This window comes from Pseudopodoces humilis, chromosome 6 (genome assembly GCF_049639895.1).
Source record: "Pseudopodoces humilis isolate 2021_Gansu_Grassland_sample_001 chromosome 6, ASM4963989v1, whole genome shotgun sequence".
Classification (NCBI taxonomy): Eukaryota; Metazoa; Chordata; class Aves; order Passeriformes; family Paridae; genus Pseudopodoces; species Pseudopodoces humilis.
Genome location: NC_142205.1, coordinates 56,920,037 through 56,945,733, shown reverse-complemented (window position 1 = coordinate 56,945,733; position 25,697 = coordinate 56,920,037). Strand labels below are relative to the sequence as shown.

Sequence of the window (25,697 nt, the reverse complement as noted above, 5' to 3'; positions counted from 1 at the left end):
TTCTAGCAGTGGGATGTGGAGGTAAACACCAAGTGAAACTTTCTAGCAGTGGGGTGGTTTTGCACTGACACAACAGTCAGAGCTGCCTCTGGAGCCCCTGTCACAGCAGGGTTTTTAAAAAAATATGAAAAGCACCTGTTGGGATGATGGGTAAGTTTGGTGAGTGGCTGATGTGCCTCTAGGTGAGGGAGAGACAAGCTGGTCTCCTGGGGTCCCTTCCAGCTCTAATTCTGGGATATAAATTCAGTAACAAAGCTACAGTGGTGATTGAACAATCTCCTGAAAGAGATTTGATAGATGAGGCATTTGGCTTACAGCTACTCAGCATGCTGTGGTTTAGAATCTGCATCGCATTCAAACCTATCTCTGGTTTCATATCCTCTTTTGTCTTTCCTAATATCAGAATCTTTTGTAAATGTAAGCATCAGCACTGAGTCCAATTGTTTCCCAAAGATGAAATTTTTCCAAATACAAGCTCAACATGAAATAGAAAGACAGGTTTTAAAATTACTTTTCTAGCTCTGCAGAAGGAATTGGAACACATCATTCCTGACATTTCTTTTTAGAGTTACCTTGAGACTCTTCAGTCTTCACCTATCTTACCTTGTACAAATTTGTCTTCAATAACATTTGTCTGCCTAAGAGTAAATTAAATGTAAAATTCTTCAGCTGTTTGAACAGATGGATAGATAGACATAAAGAGTATTGTTTAAAAATAATCTAAGGAAAGCTGAAGGCAAGTTTATGTTTTTTTCCTTCTACAGCATGATTTCAATCTGAGTACAAATTTACCCTAACTTGTTGCTGGGTGTTTTAGTTGAGTTTGGGGCAATTGTGGTGCTCACTGGTGCCCTGTAAAAGTAGAATGCAGATGGGAGAATTATGCAGAAGGAGGGGATGGTTTACAGGTAGATGCATGTGGTGGTGATAGGAGAGAGAGCAAGGACAGATGTTAATATCTTAAAAAGAGTGAGTGAAAGGCAGAATCAGTGTGTATCACTTGGGGAATCTGCAATAAAAACAGCAAAAACATTTATTTCACAGCAGCAATCACAAGCACTTTGGGAAAGGTGGCTCTGGCTGAATGTTTGTAGTTACTTGTTCATACAATGTTGATTATTTTGTGTTAATTCACTCAGCTCAGGAACTCAACCTGCATTTGACACTTTATTTTGCATTCCCCCACTGAGGTTTCTGGTCATCAGCTTCTTCCAAGTACAGGAGATTTTTGCTTCACTCAAAAAGAGGCAGAAAGCTGAAAAGAAAAATACAATCTAAAGGCAAATTTGTCTTTATTTGTATCTGAATGCTGGATGGGGAACTACTAGTGTTAGTCTCTGCCAACTGTCCTAGGTGTGTTTATTATCTTCTCATTAGAAAAGAAAACCTGTGTTTTCCGTGGACTTACAAGCAGAAATTGTCACACTGACACAAACAAAAGCAAAAAAGGAAAAATTGTATGCCCCATAATGGTCCTAAGGTGCACAAATGTTTGAGTGATTTTTAAGAGTTTTTTTGGATGTGTGTCTTAAGCAAAATTGTAGGGAAAAAGTTAAAAAGGTAGAAACCTGTTGGCATTATGGAAATGAATTAATTGTGGTTTAAAAATAGCAATAGGACCAAATTATACTTTCCTAAGTTCATAGGAACTCAGTGTTGTAGCACCCAAAATAAGTGTTATAAGCAGTGTAAATGCTTGAGATAGATGTAAGGGCCACCTGCTTGGGAGTTAGAGGAAACTTATGTAAGTATATTATGGCACATCTAACTGTTGTCATGAAGATATTTTTGGGAGGAAATGAAATTAAATATATAATGCAAAGATAAGAGAGAACATTACCAGGTTTTTCTCTGACAATAGATGCAGGATTTAACTTTAGCTGTTATTTCTAAACGAGAAAAAAAAAAAAAGTCATAATGGTGATAGAGCCTTTTGCTACTTAAAGGCTCAGTTGTTCTTGGCCAACAATAATCAGAAAAAGCTTTGAGAAATGCTTTTTGGGGAGGAGATTCATTGGTGCTTCCTTTGCCTTTCTTGAAATGTCTCAGCACTCTCAGCGAAAAAAAATAAGCAAAACCACCTTTTTCCTGTGGGCCATATTGCATGACTTCATCTGCAGCCACGAAACCCAGCTGATGTTCCCTATGATAACTGAATGATGGAGGAGCTCTTGGAGTCATGCAGTGAGATAAGGGGACTCTGCCAGGACTGCTACTTCTCAGTCAGCAAATTCACAGCTTGGGGAGGGCCTGGTTTTGCACTTGTTGTGAATTTTACACTGTTCTAGTCTTTCTTGTTGTGTAAGGGATGCAGTTACCATAAGAAAGTCTTGTTTATGCTAAAGCAAGGCAGTGGTAATACAAGCTGGGGGAAAAGGAGGCTGTTACCCAGCACTATCCTCAAACTGATGCCATGATGTACACGTTGTAAAAGTGGTTTTCAAGTAATGAAACATTACTGTAGCTTTAGGGTTCCTTAAAAATCTGTAGCTTCAGCCACCTTGCACAGAATTTATCGGATTTTTTTTCTCTCTTCTTGGTTGTTTCTTAAGTTTTGAGTTTAATGCAGAGAATTAAAGCAAATCCCAGAGCTTTGTAATGCAGATGAAGGTTATCACAAGGTATCTCATGGTTTGCTCAGAAGTCTTCTGTTGCAAAAGAGAAGTGAAAATAGGTGTGAGATTTGATGCAGAAGTAGATGGTGGGAATGGCTTTCTGTTTTAAAGTCAGTTGTTGTCCCAATCTCTTCTTTGCCCTTTCTCCTCTGCTTCTGATCGTCCGTTTTTGAGCAGTGGGCTCAGTCTTAGCTGTGAAAGGGGGGGGGTGCTTCACTTTTTTTCCCCATGTTTCTCTATGGAGCCAGCTTCAAAGTTCATCTTCTACCTGTTTTTATTCTTTTCCCAAACCCTGACATCTTTATTGTTTCTCAGTGACCTTTTCAAGTGCTGCTGTCTATTATTGTGCGCTTGGACTACTACTGTGCACAATATTAATGTTTCTTTTGGTGGGCTGTGCAAGTACTTTACTGAAGTATTTCCAGCTTTGATGATTTCTGTTTTCAGAAAGAGCAGGTTAAGTACTGTGCTACTGATACATAAAATCACTTGGGTTCTACTTCCTTCCATATAAAGGATTTTAAATTATCATAACATTACTACTTTTTATCAAGCTCCATAGTAACATTACACATTTGCAAAGCTTTTGAGGGGACAAAAATAAGAGCATTTGTTAGTAAAGGGTTTTTTTTTATTGGAAAGTAGACTTTTTCTGCTTCCTCTGTGCATTTGTTCTGTTGTTCAGATTGATTATGTGCGGTTTCTTGGGGCTTATGAATGAAAAAGGACATGAGTCCCTCACACATCGAACTAGAGCTCTCCATCTTCTTTGTATTTCTGTGGGGAATGTAGAAAAATGTTATGCCTAGAAAGCATCTGCTTATCTCAGTTAACAGTGGAGGGGTCTGCTTGCAGTAAAAGATCCACCCTGAACCAAGACCAGACAGGATGCAGTGATGCAGGGAGTGACAAATGAAGAGTGCAGGGCCAGTGGGGATCTCTGATACCTTAGATAAGTTGAGAGATATCTTACTCAGGAACTACAGTACCTGGAAGGATTACAGTTTATTTTAACTGAATTACTAGAAATAAGGATTCCGGCCCTACAAATAAAACCTTTGTGGAAGCAAATTGGAAAGGGAGTAAGATATATACTATTTGGAGCACTGCAATTCCATATAGTCAATATATTTTTGAGCTTGGGAACCTTTCACAGGCTTTTGGCAAACAAGCTTGCAACAGAGCCATAATTACATATTTCATAAAAGGAGTTCTCAATTTTTAAATACAGTGTTCTTGCCAGAGGTGATGGATGAACATGTAAGGGGAAGACTCCAAAGCAATAAAATGCATCTTTGATGATGGGAACACTGCAGAAATAGGGAGACTGTGTAATAAGATAGATAAATGCAGACAGAAGAAGGAAAGAAAATTTCTTTGAGCAAATAAATGTTTATAAAGCAATGTTTGGATGATTATCTGACCCTAATACCTTGTTTCTGAATAAATAATTTCTTGAAGTTTTTGTCTTTTAGACATAACCAAACAGAAATAACCTTACAAATGGAGCAAGCTTTTGTGACATTCCTGTAGAGCTGCATGCAGTGTATTTACCTCTTGTGTAAATGTGGGGTACTTGACAGATCAAGGAAAGGAAAAAGCAGCAATTCATCTCGGGCTGGGAGCAGCCAAAAGTTACCTGGTAACTGTTTAACGTCCCAAATCTTTCTGAGCAAAGTGAGATGCCTTGCTGTTGGACATCTGCACAGGAGTGTTTATCCTCTTGCCATGAGCTCACAGAACCCTGGTTACCTTGTCTACTGTTTCTTAGCCAGTTTATTAATTTTCTGGTTTGGTGGCTTGCAAGCAGCACTTATTGAAAACACTCTAACCACCACTCTCTGTTTTCACAGGATTTCTGTTCATTTAATTTTCAAAATTACTTACCTGGTTTCTCCTTGACCATTTGTGTGGTGTCAAACTGTCTGAATAACCCAAAATATAACTTTGACATACACTTCCAGAAGAATGGAGAGAAAATGAATTTTGACCTTCCATGTTAAGGCTTATCAGCACCTCTCAATCTCATCTCTGTAAGGAATACTTATTGCAAAGAACAATTTATTTAATTCATATCCATGGGATTCCATCTGACCATAAGGATCTGCCCTTGTGGATTTGGTTGCTTCTGAGGTCTACAGAGGTGTGAAGATAAAACAGAGAAGCAGCTAGCTGTTTAAGTGAGTTACGGGGTGTGAGAGCAGACAGTAAACCAGCAGAGGTTATAAACATGAATTCATCTTCTTTGAATGATGCCTCAGCACACTTTTTGTTTGTCTTTCTAGGCTTGTCTCTTTCACTTAAATAGTGGTTTCATTCTTAATATATAAGATATAAAGCTGGCCATGGCATTGGACAGCATATTAAAACACAATGTAGCATAAAACATTGTGAAGCAGTAATTGACAAATATGTCAAATAAAATAAATAATCAAAGTATCAGAGTCCAAAGCCAGTCCCTGGGGAGTTCTTGTGCCTGACAGCCACCAGCAGTCACAAGGTTGGTTGGGTGACTCCAGTCACTTTTGTATTCAGGTTACACCTTGTCCTCTTCTTCAGTTACAGCTTCCACCAGATACGGTGTCCTCTCTCCAAACATATCCTGACAAAAGTCAGGGTAAAGACTTTTCAGAAGGGGTGGTTAACACACTTTCTGTATTGATATCACCAGTTGGAGAGGAAGAGGAAAAGATTAATCACTAAATGTGAAAACTGAAAATACATGTGTTCAGAATTATGCCCGACACCTCAGGAAAAGGGTAAATGGTGACTCTTTCAAACTGCAGTGCTTTGTTTGTCAGAAATTAAATCTATTTGGAAAAGGAAGAGGAGGCACAGAACAATGTTTCTGCAGTTCATGTCCTCATCTCAGAGAAAATACAGATGGTGGCAGTTCCTGACCCATTCTTGGATGATCAGCTCTATGCAGCTACTCATTATGAAGGTGACTTGTGGCTAAAAGGGGAGTGATGCAGGAGGACAGGAAAGGTCCATAAAGATGTATGTCACTATATTTAATTAAAGTCTTACCTTTACATAAGATTCTTAGCTCTTAAGGGTTCTATGCAAAGTTATTTCAAAATAATTTTATCACTAGCTTTGTAATATCCTGAGTCTTAATCCTTCTGTTTCTTTTTAATGTACTGGAGAACTTGGAGGCCTTTCATTTTACTGAGCGCATATTTTGTTTTAAATTCCAAAGCTCACACAAAAATGCAGTCTATTGCTTAATAACTTCAACATAATTTTGTCTTGTATGATTTTCTAACACAAGAGTTTTGGAATTAGCTGTGGACATTTACAGAAATCTTGTATCAAGTCCTTTTTTTTTTTTTTCTCTTTTTGTTTTCCATTTCATTTTAGCACAGGGATGTCATGGTGAACGATGGATTTCTGTGAGACATCTTTCACAACAGTGATTTATTATTTAACATTTGTTGGTCTCATTCCATCTTCTTCCTGGCCACTGTGTAAGGTGTTCTTTAAGGCTAAAAATACTGACTGCTTTGGACTAGGGCTTAGGGATGCACAGAGAACACCGTGCACAGCCCAGTGTTGTGGTCTTGGAGCCTCACTGGCCCTGCACTCACTTCCCAGAAAACACCATTCCCTGGCATTAATTGGAGCCAGAGCCCAAGGAATGAATGTGGAAGTTGACTCACATGACTCTTCAGGTCATTGGCAAGGTCAGGTGCCAGGCATGTTCTGGGAAGATTTCTGGACCAGTGTATGGACACAGAGCTCTAGTTTCCAGGATGCAGTCAAAGCTTGCCCAGAGGGTAGGATGGGTGGAAATAGGTGGTTTTCCTTGGATCCGAGAAATCTTTCACAAAGTGCTGAGGCTCCTGTTGCAACAGACCAGTTCTGGTTTGCCATGAACAAGATAAGAAGCTGCTGAATACAAAAAGCACTTTTCTGCAGAGAGAATATTCAGTCAAAAGAGAAAAAGCGCTGTAGTTAGGACTTCAGAAATACCTCTTTAAAGTAAACAGAAGTACTTTCAAAACACCTCAGTGTTCTCTTTTGCATCCATGGAAAATATACAGCTGCTTTGCAAGGGACTGGCTGTCACCAACTTGAGATAATCAGAGAGCTGCTATTTTTCCAGCTTCTCATGAGCTTCCCAGGACAATCCCTCATAGGGAAGGATATAATATTTCTTCTTCTTAAGAGATAAAAGAGGGCTGAAAACTTATACTGAAGTGAATTGTTAAGAAACTTATTTACTTAATTGAGCCTGCTTGTTTGGTATGTGTCCCAATTAATTCATTTTTGTTGTGACCATATTGAAGCAACCTACACCCTTGTGACCTTCTCTTACAATTATTACTATTTTCCTCGTTTGAAGCACTGTTTTGATTATCAAAAAGCTCTGCTGAAACATCTGTAGCACTACCAGAGAGTCAGATTTTTCCATTGTTTGGAACTCAAGGGTAGCAATAAAAAGAATCCTTCTTTATTGAAGTTCTTAGAGGTTATGGGTCACTTACAGCCCTTAGGAGATGGGGGGTGTCTTCCTTTTTAATTTCGCAAAATGAGTATTTTGAATAGGCAGAACTTGTTTTCTAACTAGAGCTTATTTTAAGAAAAATGTGTTGTTGGATGGTAGCTTTCAGAGGTGGCTCAGAATTCCTCTGGTGTGAATATTGTACATATTACAGGGTCACAGGAGAACAAAACAGTAGTGGAGAAGGGGCTGGCAAGTATGGCCAGCCCTAAATTTGCTGAGATTGCTATGTGGACTCTCTGCCCCAAATGAGGCATTGTTTTTATTATTGCTTAAATTAAATACAGTATTTGACAGCTCTTTGCCTAAACCACAATGGAGTTGTCTGAAAAGCTCTCTCTGAAGGAGACTCTCTCAGCCATGGTATTCACATCTGCAGTGGTAGCTGACTGTCAGTGAGGGGCTGCCAGTACAAGGGGGGGAGGTGTTTATTCCTCAGTGCTTCATGGGATGAAGATTTTGCAGTTTATGCCAAACTCCACCATATTGACTTACGCTCACTACAATGTTTTTGAAACCCTGTCCCCAGCTCCTCTCCCTGCATTTACCTGGAAATCCCAGCCAAGTGGTTTTCCTCCATCAGGGCATGTTCACACACACTGGTGGAGCTTGTTCTGGGCAGCGATCCCAGAGGCAGTGTTGGTTCGGGGAAAGGTGCTCTGCCAGTGGCATTTTTCCTTCCAGTGAAACTAGAAGAACTACACCAAGCCCCTCACTGCTGGCTGCTGTGTTTAAAAAGTACCCTTGCTGTTCTGTGCACTTCTTACAGCAGCAGTCCCTTCTCCTCAGGGAACAGGACCCTTGCACGGGGTATTTTTTTTTTACTCAGGACTTGCTGATGCTCTTTCTCTTATTGTTTTAAGCAGTACACTGCTTTCCCCAGTCTCTACCTGCTTTTTGCTCCATTCTGTCCAAATCAAAACTGGTCATGCTTTCAGTTTCTTGAAGCATTGTGTAACCTTTTTCCCTCTTCCTCATTCCCAGTTCCTTTCTCTCAACTTCCTTACAAAGTGCTTTCATATCTGTGCTCTATGCTCTGTGGGGTTTCTTTTTTTCAGTATTGCAGAGTCTCTCTGTTCCTGAAACAATTAAACCACTTATTAAAAGCTAATAGCTCACTCTGGGTCACAGTTTTTCAATGGCCCTCTAAGCTGCTGGGGATTTTGATGCCAGAGGATAGCAATGCTGGGTAGAGCTTACCTTGGATGCCAGCCATATACTGGGGCGCTGCTTCCTTTTGTTCTAATGTTTGTCTGAGCAATCTTCTGGTCTTCAGAGTCAGACTGCTCATGTGTGTGTAGATGTGGCACTTTAGAACATGGCTTTAGTGATGGACCTGGCAATGTTAGGTTAATGGGTGGACTTGATCATAGAGATCTTTTCCAACCTAAATGATTCTATGTAGCAAAAATTCCTGCCTCAGTAGAAAAAAAAAACCTATCTGAAAATCTTTATTCAGCCATGAATAATAATCCTGTTTTAGACAGACCATCTCAGACCAGGCTTCTTCATGCATCAGGCAAAGGTGGGTGACTGAAAAAGCTGAAGGAGTGGTTGTTCCACAAAACCATAATTAGAGGTTAATGCTTGCCCTGCTCACTCTTGACTTTCTCTCTGGCTTAACTCTTCGGCTGTGCCTATGTCCAGAACACTTTGGCTCAGCGCTCTGCTTTAGAGTGTGTATGAAAGATGCTGTATGAAAGATTAATTTCCTTTCCAGTATTGTAAGTTTCCTTTCTAAATGAACTAATGTGCCAGATCATACAGCATGCTGCCGAAGTGCTGCATTTTATATGACGCCTACAGGGCTCTACTGAATGAAATCTGCAAGTCTTCAGAGTTCTTAAGATGACTTTGTGTTTATTGGCATAGAAACAGAAAAGCTGGGGCTGGAGGTGGGAAATGGATTGCCATCTTGGAAATTTAATGACCAGCTGTTTCCCTGTGATGTGTGTGGAAAAGTGTTTGGTCGCCAGCAGACTCTGTCCCGGCATCTCTCACTGCACACAGGTAAGGCAGGGCTTACCTGTGGTTGGTACAGTACTCGGGAATTCTGTGGGGTTTGTTCTGAGCAGGAGAAAGAACATAAAGAGAGGAGTGTGTGAGCCATCCTGGGCTCACCTGGAGCAGAGGCAATGGCTGGAACAGGACACAATGTCAGAGCGGGCTTAGGGAGTGAACATTTTATTTCTTTGCAGCCTACATGAAATTTCTCCTTACCTGTTGATTCAAGCTTGTCCAGGTTCCAGCACACCAGACTGTAGACACCAACTGGCAACCAAGATTGGTAATGGAGTTCTGAAGAGAAGGCACAACCTTTTTTTTTTTTTTTTATGGATTTGGGGTTGTTTTGGACAGAAATATCATTCACCTGATTGTGCTAGCGCTAAACCCACCACATTGATGAGCTTTTCAAGTGTCACTGTTCAACAAAAGATTTGGCTTTGGTGTTTTAAATCTGTGAAACTGACAGCATTGAATAACTCATTCATCTTTGCTTTCATCCTCTCAGTTCTGAAAGGAACACAGGGACTGTTTCTACCCCATATCAACTTTCTTAAAGTGAATCTGCTTCAAATCAGCTGAGACAAACAGAGTTTTTATATGGAAGATGTGCTCTGTCAGTCTGCTGAGGTGCACGGCACAAAATAACACTCAGAAGCAAGAATTTCCCATGTAGTGCTGAGAAATCCTGTTGGTACAATGCCAGTGTATGTTGAGCCATCCAGCAAAGCCATCCTGTGAAGGCTCAGATGCTCCATGGTCTAGAGGGGTTTCCTTAGTCCTAAGTTGCTTTATGGAATGCCTTTCCCCTCACACTTGTAGCATCATATTTCAGTTTTGGAGGCGCAGACCTGCAAAGGAAAAGGTTGTAAAAGCTGATGTAATGTTTGATTATTTTAATGGACCCTTCACAAAATGCAGTCTGCTGCATGCACAAAAACTGTGCTGCCAATATCGAGAAATTATTAATTTAAAATAAAAAAAAGAAGAATATTTAAAAATGTGAAGCATCAGAAACTCATGATGAATTAGTTTACTTTTTTGACTGTTCTTTGAGTGAGCTTTTTCATTAGTTTATTTTTGGAACTGGACTGATGATATACAGTGTCCCACTTCCTCCTACCCTCAGATTTTAATACAAAATCATCAACTATCAGCTCTCTGAAAATGATCACGTGGGCAACCTCAACAATAACTAAGTCCAAAAATGAAATAAAAGATGCTGGGTAAAGGAGGTAGTTGTAGACTACTCACCTGTTTCTCCACTGGCTTTGCTGCAGCTCCCAGAACAGAAGTAGCCCCAGTTTTCCAGTTTATAAAGTTTTATATTATCCGACTACAAATGGTAGAGCAAATTTAAAAAGTAGCCCTAAACTACCTTCAAATTAGTTGGTTTTTTTTTCTGAGTAATTGCTCCTATAAACTTCTAAAATGTCGAGCTTCCGAAGTACCTCATCCTGAAAGCCGCTTGGAGAAACCCAAAGGAATGCACACTTGGTTACTGGCAGCTTCCAAAGCAGCTGGCTTCAGACAGAGGTATACACTCACATCTTTCTGCTCCTTTTTTCAGAAGAGAGAAAATACAAATGCCACTTGTGCCCCTATGCTGCTAAGTGCCGTGCTAACCTGAACCAGCACCTGACTGTGCACTCGGTGAAGCTGGTGAGCACCGACACCGAGGACATCGTCAGTGCCGTCACGGCCGAGGGCAGCGACGGAAAGAAGCACCCTTATTACTACAGGTGAGCACCCAGGAGAGGGCTGTGAGCCATGCACCGTCTCCTGTGCCTGCTGGGGACCTGTGACAGGGCCACCCTTCTGGTGCTGCGGGGCTGGAGCCATGGCTGAATTATTTGTCTTGCCCGTATCTGGTTTAGGATGAGCAGTGAGCCCCGGCTGGCTGCTTCGTGCTGTTTGGGGGTTTGCTGTGGGGCTGGTTTTTTAAGTGGCTTTGTGAGGCAGCTGGGCCTCTCAGAAGCCTCTCTAACTTTTTAAGTGGTGTTCCTTAAAGTTTTGTTTGGAAACATCCTGTTATGTATATGGATTCACAGCAAATCTAAAGCCCGATGCTTCCAGTTGCCTCTGATTGTTCCCTTGTCTTCAGCCAAATCCATGAAATCAAATAATGTAAAAGTGTTATCAATCTACACGTTTCCTCTGTTTGCTAGTGGTTTATACATTCTGTGACCAACATGGTGAAAGAAAGAAAACCTTCTGGAGAATTTGCCTGAAAAATTGAAAGGAATTGCCCAGATAAAATGGGTATTTAGACATTCTTCTTGTTGTATGCACTATTGTGCACTCTGCAAACTGTGATGTGCACTCTAGTGGCCAAGCAGATTACCAAATCACTCTTACTTTGAGTCAAAGTGCCAAGAGCAGATTTAATTACAAAATCATAGAAGTAAGAAATAAATGAGACCTGCCGGATTAGATTATCTAGTACTTCCCTTTGGGAAAGCAAAATAGTGCCCTGGAGTATATGCCTTTTCCAATCTTTCTGGCTTGTTTTAAATGTTAATGACCTAATCAAAGCAAGAGGAGGACTCTGCAAAGAAAGTTAAATTAAAGGGTCCTTTCCACTGCCTCTCAGTATCACTCTGTTTATATGCTGGCTGCAAAATCTGTATCCCTGCTAATTATTCACATAGCTGAAGACTGCTGTTTTCCAGTCAAGCATAAGAAATGTTTGAACCCATTTTTACTTGCTTACACTGAAACTGCCAGGCAGTTTTGCACAAGATCCCAGTTTGGCATGGGAATCATTCCAGGGCTCGAAAATCACTCCTGGAGTGTGCAGCAAGCTCTCTGTTTGTCAGTGTATCAGCTGTACTAAACATCTTGGCAAAGCTGCAGTGCCTCTTATTGCCCAAAGGAATCAGTTAGGTGATGCACAGCATCTGGAATCTGTAGTTTTTAATTAACTTTATGATTATTTAGCATCATTATAGCATGTACAGGATTGTTGCATTGTGCCTGCCCTTAATCACATTGGCACGGCCATCAGTTCAAAGGCAGTTCAGCAGACAAAAGAATTTTGCAGTGAACACTGGGCAGCGAGGTAGAGCAGAGAACTCTGCTGCGAGTTTCCTCTTGCAAATCTGGGGAAAGGCAATAGGCTTCTGTTTGTTGTTCGGTTTTTAACGTTTCTTTTACTCTGGAATTCTCTTCTGCCTGCAGCTGCCACGTGTGTGGGTTTGAGACGGAGATGAATGTCCAGTTTGTCAGTCATATGTCTCTCCACGTGGATAAGGAGCAGTGGATGTTCTCCATTTGCTGCACGGCGTGCGATTTTGTCACTATGGAAGAGGCAGATATGAAGGCTCATGTCAACAACAAGCACACAGGTGATGATCCCTCTCTCCCAGCTGCAGTTATCTCTTCCTTGCTTTTAAGGTGCAACCTTCACACTTCCCATTAGCACTCTGCTTTCACTGAAATGCTTGCTAATTAAGGACTGATCTCTCAAAGTTGAAGTGAATTGGACTCCAGCCAGGCAAATTATCTGGTAGTGCAGATCAGTTTTCAAGTTTTGTGAAATAAATGAAGGACTACTTAGCCTTCTTCTTCCTATTCCCCTTATCCCCCAAATCCCCTCCCCTGCTGGAGTCAGTCAAATATTTCATTTGTTTTTCTGGTTTACTGTTTCATCAAAATCCTGTTTTGACTTCAGCGATGATAAGGTGACTTTGAGGGCTAATTGTGCATACCTGGTCTAAATCTGAAATAAACATTATGTTGAGCTTTGCTCCTCACTGTGTTTGCCCCCACAGTCCATCAGTTTTGAATTTCACACTGATATTTAGTTGACACTGTGATTCAGCAATACCATAAATGTATTTTATATTCAATAGCAGAACAAGTCATGCTCACTCCCTGGTCTTGCTCACTTAATAGCCAAGGATAAGAGCAATAGCAGTTTTCAAACAAGCTCCATATGCTTAGTCCAACTAACGAAGCCTGGCATAATTTAAGAAGAAAATTGAGATCCTTTTCATTAATTTCTCTTATAAGACCAGGCAGTAGTGTTTTTGCTGCCACAAACTACTCACAGTTGTATTTACAATACGGAACCTGATTGCATCCAGCACAAGTTTTCCATCACTAAATTGCTTTTCTTGTCCTACCAGGAATAAAATTGGGAAAACAGGAGGGATGAAAAAGGGAGAGAAGAATACAATTGGTTGTGTTCACAGATACATAAGTTAAATGGAACTACAGAAATATGAACTACTGGAAAGCTCCCAAGGGATTTTATGCCAGCATAGCTCTCAGCACTACTGCACTTCATAAATAGGAGTTGAAGGCAAATGAGAAACACCACCCATAGCTATGTGAAAAGCCTCAGAGCTCAAAAGTGAGCTGTGCTCTGCTGTATTTTCCTATTGTGGCTAAAAGATTGAAACTGCTACTTGTCTTTTGAAGATAGGCAAAACTCCCTTGTTCTTCCTTCACCCTGCCCAACTGAGCCCTTCAGCTGGTGATTCAGCCAAATGCTCACACATACGGCAAATACAGAGAAAAAAATAGAATGTTTTTTCTGGGTCACTTGACTCCAGTTCCTTATCCTGTGACGTTACCAGGTCATAAAGGGACTGTTTGTGAGGATATGGCATATGATTTCAAAGAAGTATCATTGTTTTAAACAAACTATTTTGAGAGATGGGCACTTGTAGACTTTCTTGCATTAAAGATTAGGGACCTTTTTAAAATTTCCTCTGTGTGTCATAGTGATTACACATACATTGTTCTTGTCCAGAACTACCCTCTGTCTGAAGCAGCAGTCTGCCTTTTCCTCCCTCCACCTTTCATCCCTCCTTCCACAGTATTTATTCCCTTAGTATATTTCTGGAGAACAACACTCTCCCCTCTAATGAACACCGAGCCTTTTCCTATGTGGAACACAGTTTTCATGCTGTACCAATCCCTCACTGCATGTGTTCTTGTTGGAACCCCTTCTCTGGACATATGCAATCACAGCTGTACATGCTGAAATGAAATAAACAGTGGTGGCAGTGCAAACCAGCAGCAGCTACTGGGGATAGGTCACGCAATAACATTCTGTGATCACATTTACCTTCCTTGGAGGCTCCCCAACACTGATTGCTCATATTCATCGCCTGTTCTGCTCCAATTCTACTTTTGTTTTCCTTGACTATTTCCAACCTAAGCACTTCTCATTTGTAGCAAAAATTATTGTTGCTGGCCCTTCAGGTCATAACCTTGTTCTCTTGTGCTATTAAATTTCATTCCATTTGTATCACTGTTGTCCCCAAGGTCAGTGAATCTTTCTGTATGATATCCAGTCATCTTCCCTATTGGCAGCTTGGGTCATCAGATTTCATTAGTGCATTCCTACGTTTTCATCTTAAAGGTGCCACTCATCAGTTTAAAGTTAAGTACACAGGTGCTGGTGTTTGCAGAGGCCTTGATCAGGGGATTGTATCACATGGAGAATTTGAAGTTTTAGTGAAGTCTCCTTTTAACACAGCTCTCACTGAACCAGGACATGGGTAGGAGGGAGTGATTTGCCCATCCTTGCCTCATTGTCTTATGGCAGTTCTCATATGGGTATTCTCTCTCTTGTTCAATTCTAGTCTGTGATAGGGTTTGGGATTTGGACTTCATACATTTGTTGCACACATAAGGAAGCTGTGATGCTTTCTTTCTTTCATAAAGAAGCTTTATCTCTAGGTCCAGTTAAATAACATGCTTTTCAATTATCTTTGGATAATTTTGGAGATCCTAATAAAAACGTACAAATCGTGAGACCACACTATTACCTCTGCAATGATACTGAGGTCACTCTTTAGTACAATGAGGGAAATTATTCTCCTTTACCTTTCATCCCACATTTATTCACTGGACTGAACCCACATAAATAGAAAGGTGGGGGAAGTTTAGCTTGCACCAGTAGGTACTTTTGGTTTCTGCCCCTCAAACCTACAGAAATACTGTTTCCCTTCTGAGTGACAAGCTTTTGAACTCAGAGTAATCAAAGTGTTTTCTTGGGATTTTTTTCAGTAATGAGATAGAATTGCTTGATCCCTTCCCACTACCATCACAGAAACACTCAATTGCAGGATAAACTGAGAGATGTACTGTGGTTAAACACTAATAAAAAGGAAAGAGGCCAAACAATGTTTTTTTAACCAGCTCGATTAATTTCAGACTTGTTTTGAATTAACTTTGAATATAAGTACTTCCTGAAGTTTAAAACAGAATCATGGAGATTCCATCTAATCTGCTGACCTAGTTATTGTTCTTTGTTTTTCAGCTGAAGAGAGAAAGACACCCAGTGAATCTAACAGTCCATCTTCATCTTCGCTGTCAGCACTGAGTGACTCTGCCAACAGCAAAGAAGATGCAGATATAACCCCAAAAAACAAGGGGTCAAATAACCTGCTGGTCATTTCTGTAGTGCCTGGTAGTCAGACCTCAGTGAACACTGAAGAGAAGTCAGAGAAAGGTAAAAAATTTGTTTAACAAATACAAACTCTCACTCTCTATGCAGTCAATCTGGCCACAGTGTAAGGACTAAGTTTTCTTGCTCTATTTTTCAGGCTTTGAATGTGTTTTCTGTAACTTTGTCTGCAAAACAAAAAATATGTTTGAGCGTCACCTGCAAATCCACCTGATCACACGGATGTTTGAGTGTGATGTGTGCCACAAGTTCATGAAGACACCTGAGCAATTACTGGAGCACAAGAAATGCCACACTGTCCCCACTGGTGGGCTCAAGTAAGGAAAGCAAGTACACAAACTTTTACTGTGTTAAGCACCTTAATACTGTGGGGATAGGACAAAAGGAAGTCAGTCAGAAAGGATTGGTTAACTAATAATTCAGATTTGGGGTTTCCTTGTATTTAGATGATGCAAGGCCTGTTCTTCAGGTTTGCATCTTTACAGCAGATTGGTAACCTAGCAGCAGAGGAGATGTAACAAACTGTGGTACTTTCCCCATTCAACACAGAGGAGACAGTATGTGATGGGTCCTACAGAGAATGAGGCAGTGCTGCAAAGAGCTTTGGGCAGAATAAAGGGTTTTTTTCCAAGGCATCAGAGCAAAAAGAAATGCCCAGCACGGGCTGTGTTTTGCATCTGGCTCAAAGAATCCTGTATGGCCTCTGCAATGAGGTATGAAGTTACAACCTCAAAGGTTATAGTTTTTGTATACCCAAACCCAAAGTCATTTCTCTCCAAGAATGAGTAACTTGGACGCTTTCTGCTTTGTTTGCATGCCCCGTAACAATCACTATTGTATAAATTAACACAATGAGTAATGCAGTCTTTTGAGATAAAAGCCCTTTGGTTTTGGCTGTGGTGGTGTCCTATAAGGTCTTTTGGTGTAGAGTAGTGTTTCTAGAGAATGTACCCTTATGTCAAAGTCAGTTCCTGAGGGAAGGAGGGACTGCTGGGGCCATATGCTTGCTGTGTGGACAGGCAGTATGATGTTATGAAAGAGGCACGTCCCTGGTCTCTGTCTGGTCCAGCTGCTGCAGGAAAAAAGGCTGGAACCACGTGGAGCCCAGCTAGGGTCCAGCACAGGGCTCCCAGCTTCTGTTGCTCTTGCTGGGCAGACTGATGTTTTCAGTGCGCTGTGGCTGGGACACGAGGAGCGCACCACGTTCAACATTGCCGCGTGCAGCTCCCTCGGTTTGCCTGCAGCTTTGGAAAACTGGTCCTGTTTGCCAGGCAGCCTCTGGTCTCCAACTCAGTAGTTCCACAGGCTGGGATCTGTGGTAACTTGAGATGAGATGAGATGACTGAATCTAGGAAGAAGACCAGACTGAGAAACAAGAAGTCTGTCAGAACGATGGGATGTCTGCCTTGGACATACAGACCAGTTGTCTAATGAACATTTGGTTTAAGCTGCATAAAATCTGCTCTATTTACCAAGGAAAAACCAGGACCATAGTATGACTCAAGTCTTCCCGACAGAATGGGTTTCTCAGTCTATATTCCTATCCAACTCAAGTGATAATTAGGTACCTTGAAAGCTGCATCTAAGAAAAAGCTCTGATTTATTTTTTTTTAAGGCATCCAGAAGAGCCTGAAGAGATCTAAGTAAATTGTATTTTTCTGTCTCCTGTTTGCTGTGGGGGAAGAGAAAAAAAACATGATTCTTCCAGCTCCAGGTCAAAATCTGAGATTCTGATCCAGAGAGCACCCAGCCCAGGAGAGGTATGTGTGCATTGACAGCCAAGTCCTCTGGTGAAAGAGAGAATCACATTAGACACCTCAGTGACAGGTTCCCTCTCTGGATCAGAGTACTTGATGTGCATCAGGATATGTGTCTAGGTGTTTTAATATCTCTTTGTCCTCCTGTTATTACTCACTTTCCTCAAAAATCTCTTGATTAACTTTTAGAGTAATATTATACCTGTACGTGCAACCAGATGTAGCAAGGAAAACACGCATAGGGAGAGAGAGAATCTCAGCTTAGAAACTATGCAAGATGCCAGAACACAATTAGCAGACCTGCTAAACAGTGAATGCAGATGTGTGGCAGCTAGGGATGTTGGAAGACAGTAGCCAGCTGCCTTAGTTGCAAGTTTTTGTCCAGCCCCACTCTCTGAGCTCACCGGTTCCATGTGGAAGGTGTGTGCTTGGTTTGATACAGCAGAGGCTCCTGGCAGGGAGCTGTCCCCACCAACTTCCTCTCAGCTGCACCAAGCAACAGTGGGTGTGTTTTGGGTTTGGTGGGTGGCCAGGCTTGTTCCACGTGCAGCTCAGGCTTCTTCCCAAAGTTTCACAATTCCTTCCTCTACCCTTCTTGGCCCCTCCTGGCTCAGGAACTGGGGTGAGGCCCTTTGCCATGGACGCTTGCTGCTGTGAGGAAGCAGAACCCACATCCTGTTCCTACACAGGAGCAATTCCTGCCATGGCAGAGGCAGCTGTAGGCAAACAGTGCCAAGCCCACGCCCCTCTCAGCACGGCTAGCTCATCTCCCAGAAATGGGAGTCCCTACAAATCATCCGAACAGCCTGGCTTTCAGCTGCTCCTAGCAGGATACCCAGCGAGCTTATTGTTCAAGGTCACATGAAAGGGAAATCCTAAGCTTTTGCTGTACATGTGGTATTACAAGTTTATTCCATCTTTACTTAAACAGCTGTTTTCATACTCATCTGTAAACACTCACTTTAAACCACTTAATGGAAAAAATGGCCAAAGTGACTTCGTGCAAACACTAGGAATCGTTACACAAAGTACCCGTGCATCAGTCACCCACCCTGCACTTCCCGGCCTGCTTTGGGGGAAGACCCCATCAAGGTAAGCCAGAAGGTTAAAGGGATGCTCCTTCAGAGTGAATCAGTATTTTCCTAGGAATGCTATTAAAAGGGCAAACCTCTTCTAAGTAGAGATGTGTCAAGGTGAACCAGATATTGGAAAGAGGCTTCACAGGAAGAACTGAGTGCCTTTTTCTCCTCCTCAGTAGGTCAGAAAGGGGCTGAGTGCCAGGGCTGAAGCAGGAACGCAGGTCTGCCAGCTGAGTGACTCCTCTTTTCTTTGTCCCTGCCCCTCCTTGCTGTGTTGCCAGGTGCCCATTCTGCATCTACTCCACAAACCGCCCCGCAGCCATGGAGTGCCACCTGAAGACTCACTACAAGATGGAGTACAAGTGTCGGATCTGCCAGACAGTGAAAGCCAACCAGCTGGAGCTGGAGATGCACATCCGAGAGCACCGCCTTGGCAACCATTACAAGTGTGACCAGTGTGGCTACCTGTCCAAGACGGCCAACAAGCTGATCGAGCACGTGCGTGTCCACACCGGTGAGCGCCCTTTTCACTGTGACCAGTGCAGCTACAGCTGCAAACGCAAAGACAATCTCAACTTGCACAAGAAACTGAAGCACGCTCCACGCCAGACCTTCAGCTGCGACGAGTGCCTGTTCAAGACTACCCACCCTTTTGTCTTCAGCCGCCACGTGAAGAAGCACCAGAATGGGGACTGCTCCGAAGAGGAGAAGAAGGGCCAGTATTCGACCTCCAAGGAAGCCAGTCCGCTCCTACCAGTGAACACCTCCAGGAACCTTCTGTCGCCCCTCTCAGTTATGTCTGCCTCCCAGGCTCTGCAAACAGTAGCTATGTCCGCTGCACACGGCAGCAGGGCAGAGCCAAACTTGGCAGTGAAAGCCTTGGCCATCAATGGCACTTCCCTATGCTTCGATAAATACTGGAACTCAGAGTTTGCCCACCTTATTCCTTTAACAATGTTTTTCCCCAAAAACCACTACGATCTCACATTCCATCCACCCAGACCTCAGACTGCACCGGGAGGTGCCTCTTCACCTAAACACTCCTTCCTCGCCTATCTTGGACTAACAGAAAGGGCAGAAACTGTCTGAGGGCAGTTGCATTCTGTACCAAAAATCCCCCAACAAACCCAGCAGGTTATACATTGCTGCAAAACGTAGCCCCAAGAGGTAACGAACACTTGTACTATATCATTAGTAAGGTTTAGCAAATGGCTCTGTGTGTATACTTATTGCATTGACATGAAAGCTGCTTTATTAAATCTCCAAGAGGTGACCTACTGCATACTTCTACCTTCAGAGGCATGTTCCCAGTACTCTTATCTAAGAAACTATTTTGTCTTGTTAAGCTGAAAAAGAAAAGAGTGTCCTTATTGGCAATCAGCACTTGTAAGATGACATATTGATGCATTTTATTTTTGGGCTTTGTGTGCGTGCGGGTGCGTGGAAGAGAGGCTGCCTGTAGCGTGTCATGACATTGCTTTTACACGTCCCTTGGATTGGCTTATTTAATCATATTTCTTTTTCCCTTTTCACACACTGGCTCCCTGCCTTCCCCCTGCCTTCCCCTGAACTGTGGAGCTCTAGAAGGAGTGATGTTTGGGGCGGGACAGGGGGACACCTGGTGTATTATTTCAGTGCTGTTTGCAGCTTCCTTTAGTTGTTTGATGCCTTGCATTCAGTTGTCAAGGTCTGAGGATTTGGGGTAGAGCTGGTGAGGAAAAAAAGTTGCTTTCAGCACTGCAGGATGAGAGCACGACAATGAAAAGAGTGTGTGTAGTCTACACACCCACACGGCAGGCCCGATTCTCAGCTCTTACACAGGTGTGACAAACACCTGCCTCTGGGCCACAGCATACATCTTTTGTTTTAAAAGGGCATATAAATATTATATATATACTGTATTATGCAGTGGTTACCTTTTAGTTTGCAGGAACAACTTGTATAACTAGAATTCTATGGTGGGGAAAAAAAAAATCCAACAAGGGGATTTAAAAAAGGTATGGATAAATTCTGGGTATAAATACTCAGACTAAAAAAAAAAGGCAGTTTTGCACAGTGCTTTAGTCTTGCACTAGTTTGTTTCTCACTTGCAAAAAAAAAAAAAAGAAAAGAAAAAAGAAAAAAAACAAATTGTGGGCTGAAGTTAATAAGACTGTTTATTTGAAAAGGTACCAGTAACTTCTTTGAAATATAAAGCTATAAAAAGATGCTTTTGGAACCATAAAGTTCTCTTTTATACCCTCAGTATTTCAATTGTACTTGCAAATTTGACAGTCCTCTCGCTCCCCTCCATGTCATCAGTAATACTTTATTCCTTTCTGTTGATGGCAGATAAAGTGTGTCCTGCTAGGAAGCTAACTTTGTATTTATTTAATGCTCCTACTTGTGGTCATTAAAATGACATGTTATATGTAGCACTTTATTGCAGGAAGAAGCAAATGCAGATTGGTTGTATAACCTTTGTTAATCTCAAAATGCCAAGAGTGATCTTAATGCAAGAGAAGCTAACTGACTGTTGATTTCTGTTCCTTAGACAACTTAATACATGGGAAGAAAGATTTGGATTAAAAGCATTCTGTTTTACAATTGGAAGTATAAAATGTGAAACATTTCAAAATGATCATATGACATGCAGGAATGCCTTCATACTGAATTATTGTTTTCCATGGTTCTTGGATTTGGATCTGGCTATCTTTTATCAGCTATTAGAACTGTCTGACCTTGCTTTTGCCACAGTCCCCTCCCTGTCCCTTGGCCAAGCCACTGTAAGAGGTGCCCTGAGTCACATCTTTCATGCTATCTACCCACCCTCATGCTGAAGGAACTTCCTCTGCAGGTTGTTGTGGGATGGGGGGATCCAACCACCCCTTGTTCGTGACAGCAGGAAAGCAACGACCCAGTTCAGGAAGGCATTTCTTGTCCACAAGGGCTCTTAGCCATATGGACAAGTAGAAATGTAACTCGATCTTCGTTAGGTCTTAAATGAAGCTTGTGTAGAAAGACTTTCCGGATGCAAAACTTGCATCACTTTAACCTATTTGCAAGAGTCCTACATTTGTTTTGTACTGAGATGGCCAAACATTTTCCACTGTCATGACCAAATTCTTCCTGTTTGTGAAGGACATCCTAACCTGCACACTCCTGTTATCATACTGGAAGCTAATTACAAGGGGGGAATATCTAAAATCATTGCAGGTTATCCTTTGGCATTATTAATTACAGGACAGACAAGTGTCACCATTTGTTTACATTCCAGCAGACAGTTTTGGTTCTAATGAGCACTTGGCGGTTCTGTGTATGCAGTGAAGAAAACCCATCTGCTCCAAACTGGTTGTAAGCCTTTATAAACCACTTGCCTAACTCAGGGCCCTGCTCACCATGCTTTACTCCATCAGAGCTCCTGCTCACACCTCCCTGGGACTACAGACAAAATAGAAAACACTGTGTTGGTAAGTACTCAGAGCATAAAATAGTTACTATCTTGATAGCATGACATCTGCAATCAGTATCCAGCAGCTCTACCAGTTCTGTTAAACACACTCCACACGTGCATCTCTGACCACACCACAGAAAATCAAACACTCCCAAATCAAAAAGCTTGTTTTTCACACCAACTACAGGTAAGGTACAGCTGTCCAAGAGGAAGAAGAAGGAGGACTGTTATAATAGCAGGCCACTGTATCTAAACCAAATGGCAGTTTAAATGGGGCTGGAACTTCCAAGAATGAGCTGCCTGCATGTGACCGCCACGTGTTTTGACCATATTCCACTGCACCTGGCAAAGTTTAGTGTACCTGGGAAATTTGTTTAGCACTTTGGAAAGGATAAATGGATTCTTTCTGGCAAGTTATAGAAGTTTTCTCTGTAAGGAAAAGTGTGTTAGGAGGTTTTTATTTTTTTAAGAAAAAAAATACACTATTTATCAGAGCTCTCGCATATTAAAATAATTTGTTTGCAGTTCAAGACTAAAGACAGGAATGTTCTCCAGAGGTTCCCCCTACTGATTAATGACCAACAGTTCTGATAAATTCCCCCCACCATAAAGGTAATTTCATACTGGTTTTCACTATGCATCCTTTAACTAAACCTGGCGTGTTTTTCCATTCAGTAATTCAGTTAAAGGTCTCAGCACTTTTTTCTTCTTTTTTTTTTTTTGTTTACTTGTATTATGTTCAAATATCATTCTGTCAAGGTTTGTGTACATTAATAAAAATTTGTATTGTATAAAGCTTTTTGCATTATAAGGCTGTACAGGGTCATTTTGACAGTAACTGGTATATTTCTTTGCATCTTATGTTGCATTGCCAATTTCTAGTGTATCCAGTTTGGAAGTACAATATACTCTAATTAAAAAGGTTGGCTATATTCTGGTTTCTTCTGGTTTTCCTTCCTCTTTTTTTCATCTTAAATAGATTTAGAGCTGATTTGGAGGTGGGGGGGTAAAGGATTCTCCTACAAGACCAGAAGATAACATCTTCCCTTTTTTTCATTTTATCAGTTATATTAATCTTCAATTTTGAAATTGAAAAGGAAAGCTCTGGCTCTCACTCCTGACGAAGAAATACAGCAAATAGTCCTAGGACAGCTCTAGGCCTTCACTCTGTAGGCTCTGTGCTTGTAGCAACCTTCCAGGTCAGCTTTGCAAGGGGGATAATTCCTCTTCTGCACACTCTGCTCAGTCATGCATTTCAGAAAAATCAGATCCTTAAGCAGTAGTTTGGTGGACTTGCTCTTGCTTGGAAGTAGCCCAAATGAAATCAGGGAAATTTACTTAAAGATGAGCTAAGCAGTGAATGAAAGAACACGATGCACTAAAACATTGTCATGAAAATAATTCTTTTTAATTTAAAAATATTGTGTACTCATTTTTCAGCATTTTAGAAAAACCTGTTTTTTTTAACCAGAGATTATTGGAATAATTAAAATGCACAGAGGACACTAAAGAAGGAAACCCTAAGAGCAGACAAATTTCCAAGAAGCAAAGGTACTGTTGACTCCACTGAACAAGAAAAGATACTCAACATCCTAAAAGGAAGTTAGACTACTTAAACACTGACCAAGGAAAGCAAATAATCAGGGTGTTCATTAGATAAGAATTGTCTTCAGATATATTAATGTTAACATTAAATACATGCAGACTACCTTTTTGCCTCAGGGCAGTGCTAATGTCTACTCAACTGCAAAAACTTCTTCCAGTTATTTCTACTGAGATGTGGATACTAATTTTCAGGGCCTTTATCAGTACCTTGTATGTGTTGCTGGGTGTTGGAATTCACTGCTCCTCTTCTGCTGCTGACTCCTTAGCTGAAAGGAAAGCTTAGACACAGAGCTGGTAAGTCACAGTGTCTCTCAAGAAGACGTGGTGTGTGTCTCTCTCTCTTCCTGCCCACACTGTATCTGTAATAGAAAATATACAGTAATAGAAAATATACAGTGTTGCTCTCTGTGGAGTTTCTTGCACTAGACATAAATAGTTATCCTAGCAATTAAAAGGCAATCATGCAAATTATTCCCAGAGCAGCTGTGGATGCCCCATCCCTGTAAATGCTCAAGGCCAGCCTGGAGGGGACTCTGAGCAATCTGGTCCAGTGGAAGGTGTCCAGGGCAGGAGGGTTGGAACTGGATGACTTTACGGTCCCTTCCAGTGCAAACCGTTCTGTATTCTATGAAGAAGTGGCTTAATTGTTTAAAAAAGTTCTAAATCACCAAACCCAGTCTGAAGAATTGCTTAAAATAAGCTGGGAGGGGCCTGAATTATCTTACTGAATTATCCTGACTGTAGTCAGCTAGCAGTTAAGTGCAAGTCTTGTAGAAACTCCAGTCCTTGAGTCATTTATAATAAGCTTTTACTTAAAAGATCAAGCTCAGTCTCAACCAAAACATAAACTGCCTGCAGTCACCCCCTGAAGCTTTAGTGTGACAGAAAACTGCTGTGTGCACCCAGAGAGGGGAATTAGTGTGACATGCAGAGATGTGCTAAGGAGCCCCTGCCCTTTGCAGCAGGTGGCTGTAACTGGCTTGTAGACCTGCATGATTTTAATCAACTAACTCAACTTTCCATAGGCTGTGTTCTCTTCCAATGATATTCCAATATCCACATGTGATTATAGAAGACAGCTCCAGTTGTGTACTACCCTTTCAGCAAAACAAAAAGTGCCCCGTTTTCATTCCCAATCTATGTACATTTTTAATATGTTTTAAAAATAAAAAATTGGCATATTTTCAAGTAGTATTTCTTACAATCCTACACATGCCATAGTCATCATAAGCCCAGCAGAACAAGGCATTAAGTGAGAATTTGGTGGGGGGGTGGGGAGCCAAACCAACAAACCTGCAATTTTCTGTAACACTTCACTGTCAACAGGACTGCTCAACAGTGGAGGGGATGGGATCATTTATGCAGAGTGTTAAGATCCTTGTTATGTTAAAAATACATCAGTTATGCTCCGAACAGACAACATCTGCATTATATCACCCACCATCTTATCTGCTGCTAATTGGACTCCTTGTTGACAAATCTCAGCAGCAAGGTTAAGTGCTGGCTGTAAAAGCAATGTAGCCTCTTGCCCGAGGGGTCAAAGCTCAGGCAGACCGTGCTGGAGCCTGCATGGCCTCTTTCCCCGCTATATATTTTCTGGGAGCTAATAAAACAACCAGAGCAATCACTCCTGCCTAGAGTCTTCCAGCCACCACGGTGTCTGGAGCTGCAGCAAATGGAACATCATCCTCCCAGCACAGAGCACTCAAGGAGCCTGCAAAGGAAAAAGGCATCTTCTCTTGCACCAAAGTTTTCAAAACTCCTTGAGATGCAATTAAAAAAATCCCTGAACTGACAGCTAACCTTGAACATGGGGCAGCTGATGCCTCAGTGTCCAGCAGAGCCCTTGGAAAAGGGATGGGGGCACACCTTGACTGAATCCACAGGTTCCATTTCAACGAAAGACTGATTTTACCTGGCTGCTGGGCTCTTTGCAGTTTTTGGGAACATAGCCTAGAAAGCCATCCAGGTGGATGCCAGGAAATACATCAGGAATGCACCTGTTGGGCTTCCACATGGGCACAACACCTGCCTTTTACTAACTTGGCAGGAGTTTGATTTACAGGTATGACAAAAGACGGGAAAGGGAAAGAAACTTAGAGTTGGAACTGAGCAGTAGCAAGGCTAGGGGAACACACTGACTGGAAATGTTTCATTAAGTCAAAAAAAAAAAAAAAAAAGAGAAAGCATCCCCCCCAAAAAACCCAACAACTGTACAGGAGAAGAACAGTGCATCAAGTGATAGTATGGCAATATTTTGGCAGCCTGTGGCA

General features: G+C 41.7%; 1 protein-coding gene across 5 annotated transcripts in view; it reads left to right on the top strand.

Moving 5' to 3' along the window:
- The window catches only part of ZNF827 (zinc finger protein 827), a 116,697-nt gene extending 93,946 nt beyond the window's left edge, over positions 1 to 22,751 (top strand). For 3 of the 5 annotated variants that reach the window (XM_088056618.1, XM_088056619.1, XM_014254826.2), the window contains 6 exons: positions 8,995 to 9,132; positions 10,697 to 10,868; positions 12,307 to 12,473; positions 15,404 to 15,595; positions 15,690 to 15,867; positions 18,668 to 22,751. In XM_088056618.1, coding sequence (XP_087912744.1) covers positions 8,995 to 9,132; positions 10,697 to 10,868; positions 12,307 to 12,473; positions 15,404 to 15,595; positions 15,690 to 15,867; positions 18,668 to 19,475 — 1,655 coding nt within the window. In that variant the 3' untranslated portion in view covers positions 19,476 to 22,751. Of the gene's footprint in view, positions 1 to 8,994; positions 9,133 to 10,696; positions 10,869 to 12,306; positions 12,474 to 15,403; positions 15,596 to 15,689; positions 15,881 to 17,165; positions 17,311 to 18,238; positions 18,400 to 18,667 lie in introns of all 5 variants that reach the window. The other 2 variants (XR_015772688.1, XM_088056620.1) reach the window with 2 other exon arrangements.
- Positions 22,752 to 25,697: the final 2,946 nt, after the last annotated feature.